Source organism: Octopus bimaculoides, chromosome 1, assembly GCF_001194135.2.
Source record: "Octopus bimaculoides isolate UCB-OBI-ISO-001 chromosome 1, ASM119413v2, whole genome shotgun sequence".
In the NCBI taxonomy this organism is placed as follows: Eukaryota; Metazoa; Mollusca; class Cephalopoda; order Octopoda; family Octopodidae; genus Octopus; species Octopus bimaculoides.
Window position 1 is genome coordinate 127,552,957 of NC_068981.1, and position 8,475 is coordinate 127,561,431.

The following is an 8,475-nucleotide window of genomic DNA, read 5'->3' on the forward strand; positions in this document are numbered from 1 at the left end:
GACTAGATAACAGAACGATAAATTATCATTGGGTAACAACTAAAAAAAAAGTTGTATCTTACGTTGTAACGATGAAAATGAAGGACCATTTCAACCAACTAATATTTTCTTCCTCTCATTCATTTGCTACATATAAATCGTTTCAATTTCGGTGACGCCGACGTGCAAACATGTGCATGTAATCGTTACAGATTCGAAGCAGCCATTCGTACCACAAGGATATTCGCGAACACTCTTTCAGAGACCCACTGAGTATTTCTCAAATTCAATTTAATGAAAAAAAAAAAAAGTCTTCGATCCAGTCACAGGTGATGTCATTCAGAGATCAGTAAAATATAAGGCTCTAGAACTCTACCATTTTGCTCGGAAGGCTTATTGGGAACCTTTGATGATACAGTCATTCTGTTTCAGGAGTTCATCTGGAAACAGCCATTTAGTCCTGCATTGTTTGTACTGGGCATCAGTGATATTGCTAGGCTGGGTTTGGGGTTTGATTTGGATTTGATCCTGGCTGAAGCAAAGTTGGTGACTAAAAAACATGGTCGTAAAGGCTTTTGAAGGTAATGATGCTAAATGTGAACTTTGGATAGTCAACCATTCACCTACACCACATATAAATAAAATTCTTTCCTTCGATCAAAATTAGAAATTCGGAATCGAAGTGAAATTCGTATCATGGATGCCTATCCATGGCGTTTATTTTCCTTGGAGCTCTAATTTTTTTTATCTTGCTTTCGAACAGATGTCAAAGTCGAAGTAATTATTCAAAAACAAGTTGTGCTTTGTTCTTAGGAATTGTTTATTGATTTCCAAGTTAGTTTATATAAAGAAAGTTAACTCCTCGTTTAGATTTTCGTCGACCCTGCAGCATTTTGACAATTTGGTTTATTCGCAACCTATTTTAAAGGCGATAAGAAATTAAACAAATTACTATGGAAATATTTACCAATGTTTCATATAGAGCGTAAGCGCTGAACAAGGGAGATAATTCATGTTAGTAAATAAATTACTGGAAAAAAATTACAGCAGGTGGCAGTAGCGAATACTCACATGACACACACACACCCACCCACTCCCCTTGTAATTCTTGTCCGTATACGATTGTGAACATCGTTCCTTCCTTTACTTTGCAACTGTGGTCTTACAGGCAGGCTTCAATATGATGTCTGAAATATCTTTTAACATTGACCACGGCTACTTGGAAGGCTTGGTCCGTGGTTTCAAAGGTGGCATACTTAAACAATCCGACTACGTGAACTTGGTTCAGTGTGAAACATTGGAAGGTGAGTGCAATATATTAATTATATTCCGTGGGTGGTTGTTACATTTGGTCTTCGATATCTAACCTCAATATAGGCGGATATATCCGAAATAATTTATTTTTCAAATATATATTTAATACACGCACACACACACACACATACATACACACACATATAATGTCTGTCTGTCTATACGCATTATATTCATTCCGCAACAGATCGAATGAATGGAAGCATTTGCTTCGCATGGTCTAAAGAAATCATTAATATCTATATTTTACACATCCGAGGACATCAATGTTCACTGTATGCTGCCAAGGAAGTATAAGTAACCTTTAAGTTTATAACACCCCAGACGTAGAAAATAAAACAAGGTGCTTCATTTGAATAATTTAACTTTTTATTAACCCTTTTTTTTTAATAACGAAATTTGCCTCGACGAAGGATTTTTTACAGGGTGGAAATGTCTAATACTATGTTTTACTGCAAGTATAAATCTTTAGTCCATATATGTTAATATCAAAGCATTTATAAAATTTCATTTAACCTATTGGAAAGGTTTCCACACTGATAAGATTTTATTAACTGTTTAAACAACTACCTTTTAAATTCGAGTATCGACAGTTTAAACTAAAGGCTTAATTACAGCTTGATGTATTTTCTGCATTTGTTTATGCGTTTTCTATCCATTATATTGGTAAAATTGAAATAATTTTAGATGGGATCAAGGGTTATTGACGAGCGATTTCAATCGTACATTCAGCCATCTAAAGCGAGTCTTTTCCAAATGTATACTCATTTGTGGAAATTACTTCCTTCTATGTTGCTGATGATAGGTTTTTGTTGTTGGTTCTAGTTATAATGACACACTTTCCACATTTTGGAGGCCGTAGTTATAAGTCATTGATAGCTAATCCTTGAGTTTTGAACCACAATTCTACGTGTTTGGATGAATACACTCAAACATAGTTTATCTGTACTATCAATAGAATGTAACACTCAATGCATTGGTGGCACCAACCACAGTATCTTATTGGTACTGTGGTTGGTGCCACCAATGCACTTTCTAGATGCCAAGCATTTCCTAACGCGTACGCATACCCATACACGTTTTAAAAATTTCTCCATAAATCATGATACAGCTTTTATCACATGATATTTCTAAATGACTTCAATTTTCGTCAACAACTCTTGGTTAACTAGAACACTCCCATTTCAACTATCAGTTAGGTGAACTGTCTACGACTTGCTTTGTGTTTCTCATTGGAATTGTTTCTTACGAAGAAAAGTAATACTCTTACAAAGGCATACAGGTCGCGTTTTTTTTTTTTACATTTCCCTCACAATATCTCTTCTAGACTTTTGTTTCTAACATTGACACAAGGCCTGAAATTTTGGGTTAGAGGGTTTGTCGACTAAATCAACTCTTGTGCTGGTACTTTATTGAATAAATAATAAAGAATTCTAATATTAGTATGAAGCCACATATTTTATAGCAGGGAACAGTCGATTTAATAGACTCTTACGTCTCTGCACTCAGATAATTAGCCAAAATAATTACAATAATGAATTTTCCGATATGTTTCATGTCTTTAGTTTTTTTCATAGCAAACAAAAGTATGCTAATAGCTCACCATTATTCTAAACATTTAGTCATTAATATTGGTTTTCTCGTAGTCTGATTATTAATATTGGTCTTCGTCGGTCTGTAGGTGTAAGAGAGTTTTAAAAATGGTTTACTAAATTCCTCGAAAACTCCAAAAGGAATTCTTCAGTTTGAAGTACTTCTTTAAAGATCGAATTGATAATAGGGATTTGTTCTCTAGCTATACAAGATCCAGTTATGGGTTTGTTGATTTATGTTTGGTTATGTAACTCACTGTAATTAAAATCCTGCGATCATTTTTCTTTTACTCTTTGTAAACATTAGCCACTATAGGCGCAGGAGTGGCTGAGTGGTAAGTAGCTTGCTTACTAAGCACGATTCCGGGTTTAGTCCCACTGCGTGGCACCTTGGACAAGTGTCTTCTACTATAGCTTCGGGTCGACCAAAGCCTTGTGAGTGGTTTTGGTAGACAGAAAGTGAAAGAAGCCCTATGTTTGTGTGTCTGTGTTAGTCCCCCCCACCATCGCTTGACAACTGGTGCCGGTGTGTTTACGTCCCTGTAATCTAGCGGTTCGGCAAAAGAGACCGATAGAATAAGTACTAGACTTACAAAGAATGTCCTGGTGTCGATTATTTCGACTGAAGACGATACTCCAGCATGGCCGCAGTCAAATGGCTAAAACAAATAAGAGTAAAAAAGTACTACCTCTTGTACGAAATGATATCATAAAGTAACACGTCTAATATATTTAACTAGAGATTCTCTAGTTATTGGTTCTCATCTGGGGGCAGCATGACCCTTGAGGGTCCATATAAGATTTTGTTAAAACTTACGTGTAATAAAATCGATTATATTTAAGATATGAGGAATTAGGTACATTATTTACATTTGACGGATATTTATCATCTTATTTGTTAACACAACATTTCGGCATCAGGTGTCTTAGGGAAATTTCGAACCTGGATTCTCATTCCTGAGGTATTTTTCGTTATTATTATTATTCAGGTCACTCGGAATTTTGGGGTTAGTAGCTCACGCTCTCAACCACTTCGCTATATTCCTGTGGGCAATTATGGAGTGAATTTTAGGGCTTATAAATCTAATATTTTCCTATCCTTCCTTAATACCAGTTCCCATATGCTATTCATATCTGCACTCGGTCTGCTTAGGAGGTTGTTGTGTCCTAGCATATGTGCTGCTGCTTTTAGTTTTCGAATTTTCCAGTGGTGTTCTCTGTCTATTATTTTAACTTCATCCCACAGCGTGTGTGTGTTTTCGCTCATTTTTCTCGGTTTTCCTTGTCATTAACATCTGTTCAATTCTTTGTAAAGCTGCATTTCAGCTTAGGTTGCAACCACAGGTTGTAAAAATGAAATAAAGAACTCTGAATTTTCTGTTTTCAATTACCTGTTGTTAAGTAGTTTAAATTGCTATATTACTGGCTTTAAAGATTACCATTTCAATATTCCTTTTCTGGTAATTTCACACTTGAACGTTTATTTTGCAGAAATTACCAAATTCACAAGGCAAAAAAAAAAAAAGAAAAAACCGAAAAAAAAACAACACTCAAAATGACTTAGTGATATTATATTAATATTTAAGACTTATGATATCGAATTGTGTGGTTGTATTTATAGCATATTTTTCTAAAAGATAAATCGTTCCTTATTGTCAGAAAAATTTCTCTCATGGCCAAAATTACTATTAAGGCACCAACAAACACCCACATAGTCACATTACTTTTTAATGATATTTTTTATTAATAAGGTCTGGAAGGAGGATAGTTGTTCATGGCCTTTCCAGGCCCTCTGACACTGGTGACTGATGCTAATTAACATTATGCTTCAACTGTTGGAAAGACATGCAAGGTGGGAATTCCAGAGAGCTGACCTACTGAGATGTAGCCCTGGGAATAGTGTGGGGTGTGGAGGAGTTCAACACAACATGGGTGATAAGGAGAAATGAGTTGGTTCAACAATTATCTGTGAGTGACTTCATTCCCGTCAGTCAAGTGGCCGTTTTTTCTATAATGTCTGTATATATAACTGCAGCATTATCCCAGATGTGGGAACAGTTCTCCATTGTAAGTTTCATCTGTAGGTAGTGCTAATAGTTGTTGTGGGCCAAAGTATTTTCCGGCTCTGATGAGAAGGGCTATCAGTCTTTGCTAAGTTGAGGATGTGTTTGCCTCTAAAGATTCCCAGTTTGATATTGCCCAGCATTTGGAGCATCATGAGGCATCTTATTGTATGCTGATCATATTTAAGGGTGTGAAGTGTAATGTTTTCTTGGTGTGTACAGTGATTGTGTTTTATGGATGAGGTTCCATAGTGTAAATTAGATTAAAAATGTCTTCATTACAAGAGCTCAAAAATACCATTGATTGGTACAACTATTAATTCTACAGCTGAGGTGATGGGTGTTAGAAATGGTATATTGGACACAATACTTTACATTTTAAATTCTAACATTGCTGGGGTTGACTTTAACTTTAATTCCTATGTAGGTTAATAAAATAAGTACAAGTGAAATATTGCAGGTTTAAATTGACTATATTCTCCTCTCTCAAAATTTGTGGTCTTGTGTCTCTGTTAAAAGTCATCATTTCTGCATGTATCTAGTATTTGCTTCCTCGAAGTTTCCCTTTGTAAATTTCTTGGTTGGTGGTTGGAGCTAGAAGGAACTGTGTTTTTGTTTTATTACTGTGTGTTCTCTTCGAGACATTTCTAGACTTTGCTGCTCTAAGAAAAGAGGATAAAATTGGAAAGATCTAATGGAAGACACGTGAACTGACATTGTATTATAGATCCATGTAATATGGCAACAGTTCAATGTAACATCCTTATTGTTATGAAGAGACATTCCTTTGCAGGCATTTTATCTCTTAGTATCAGCCTAAAATTCTCTCCTGGAAAGTTACTTGAAGTGGAATTGAATACTAACTAGGAGGAGATTCATATCTCATCTACTGTCATAATGATAAACATTAGTCCTTTGCTTTGGAAAAGATTAACCTTGTTTTTAACTTAATGTCATCTTGTTTGGTGGATTCACATACCTAAAGATACAAGGAGTTTCATAAAATAGACTACCAATATCTATTTGGAGAGAGAGACACTGCTTTCAGCAGTGTATACTTGTTAAAACTTTCAGGACATTTAGTGGAATAAAATTGCCTGTAGGAAAAACTGGTACAGTCTACAATAAAATGCTATTCTCTCTGGCTAATTCTAATAAGAGGACTTTGAGTTTATTTTGTATTATTAAATATTGTACTAATAATGTATATTGTTAGTTTTCTCTTGCTTGAGTGTTTCTTTTTCATTGGCAATATATTTGAATTGGTTGATATTCCTTTCAATACATTGTTGACAAGACAAAGTAACCACACTGAACTATCATTAGAATAAACAACAGCATTAGCCCATTATTGATTAGATGTGCATTGTTTTCTTTTTTTCTTTTAAGGAATAGTTTTCATTTTGTGAAATAGGCTGCATGCACCATCAAAGGTACAGCTGGTGTTGATAATGATAATGTCCATGACGGGGACTTGTTGAACAGTTGTTTATTCTGAAGAAATTTTAGTTTAGTATCAGAAGCTTAATATCAGAAATATAAGGAACAAATCAATTATAAGTTTTAATTCTTTTTTGAGTTTTATTGTTTTCAGTCATATGAACCTTTTTTTTTTTTTTCTTTTTTTGGTGCTGTTCTAGCACGGACTGGTTTAAGAGGGTTGATATTTGTCTATATTGTCAGATGCCCTGGCACTAAGCTATGGCACAGGCCTCTATATCAGTCATAGGTAAACTGTTCTGCAGAATTTTCTGAATGGCATGCCTAATGAAAAATTACCTCAAGTCTTTTTAGTAGTGCAGTCTGTCTGATAATGAGACGCATCTCATGCAACTCACTTTTCGAAAAAAAGTTACCCATGTCTGCTCTACATGGTGACTCAGTTTGCTAGAAATAGCAGCCAGATCCCACCAGATAACACCCTATTGTATTAAATGCAGATACATTGGACAATGTAGTTCCTGTTATACAAAAAAAAAAAAAAAAAAGGATGATCATGATTAGGAAAGTCTTTGTTCATAAGTTTACTGGGTTAGGACTGGCCTGGTGCTAAACAACAAAACTAATGGAGAGTTCTGTGGACTGACAATAGATATATTTCTGTCAATTTCTGATAGCATTGCCCATTCTATCAGGAATTGTTTAGATGTGTGAAATGCAGTGCAGTAGTGGACAGTGTTTGAATGGAAGTGTTGGTGGCAATGATTGAAAAGAGGACAAACAAATCACCATGTTTAATAAAATGAGATGGTTTTAATGTTTTCAAACTTGTCCAACATCATCGAAAGAAGGAAGAATATGCATGCAAATTCTATTTTATTTACGATTTGGGAGTGGGGAACAAAATTGTATTTATATTTTTGGTGGGTGGGAAGACTGATATCAGTTTGAGAACCACTGTAATAGCAGGTCATGTACCTAATCAGTTTTTTTTTTGTCTTTATAAATAGCAGTGGTAGTACTCCAAGGCAGTTTAGCTAGAGCTGAGTTATTGTGATCCTCAAGATTTTACTGAGTTTTGCAGCTTGATACAGAGTTTGGTTTAGTCATAAGCAAGAATTTGTATTGTAACTATTATGGTGTCTGTAGGCAGTTGGACATGCTTTCGAGGCATCACACCATAACCCATGAACTATCTTCTGCAGTTCTCTTAGAGCAGCTGTTTTATTGTCTGAGACATTCCTTACAATGCAGCCATAAAGAAACATAGATATTTGATTTCTAACTAAATAAAAATTAAAAAAGGATACATTTGAATATAAAATATCTTTCTGAAGAATACAGCACAATGTATCATCATCATCATAATTTAATGTCTGTTTTCCATATTGGAATGGGTTGGATGGCTTGACAGGATCTGGTGAATTTCGTATCAGCTTGGCATGGTTTCTCTGGCTGGATGCCCTTCCTAATGTGTGTACTGAGTGCTTTTTCATGTCACTGGCACTAGTAGGGTTACAAATTGTTAAAACAATTTTAATACTAAAGATATATATTTGAGAATTTTTATCACATAAAAGCAAAACTTGTTCAATTCGTAGATCTTCCTTACTGCACTGAATCTAAAATATTGTCTTGAGATTTGAAATTGGACTGTAGAATAGGTTTGCTGAGAACTTAGTGTTGCACATTGGTGCTCACTGGTATTGCTAGAAATATGATAATGATGATGATCATCATCATCGTTTAACGTCCGCTTTCCATGCTAGCATGGGTTGGACGACTTGACTGAGGACTGGTGAAACCGGATGGCAACACCAGGCTCCAATCTAAATTTGGCAGAGTTTCTACAGCTGGATGCCTTTCCTAACGCCAACCACTCAGAGTATAGTAGGTGCTTTTACGTGTCACCTGCACAAAGGCCAGTCAGGCGATACTGGCAACGGCCACGCTCGAAATGGTGTCTTTTATGTGCCACAGGCACAAGCTAGTCCAGGGGCACTGGCAACGATCTCGCTCGAAAATCCTACGGAGGCCAGTCAGGTGGTACTGGCAATGGCCACGCTCAAAATGGTGCATCTCATGTA

At 35.7% G+C, this 8,475-nt stretch overlaps 1 protein-coding gene across 1 annotated transcript in view; it reads left to right on the plus strand.

Moving 5' to 3' along the window:
• Positions 1 to 1,034: 1,034 nt before the first annotated feature.
• Positions 1,035 to 8,475, plus strand: part of LOC106872764 (V-type proton ATPase subunit d) — a 26,352-nt gene continuing 18,911 nt past the window's right edge. The window contains exon 1 of the mRNA XM_014919855.2: positions 1,035 to 1,283. Within this exon, the coding sequence (XP_014775341.1) occupies positions 1,160 to 1,283 (124 nt within the window). The 5' untranslated portion in view covers positions 1,035 to 1,159. The remainder of the gene's footprint in view (positions 1,284 to 8,475) is intronic.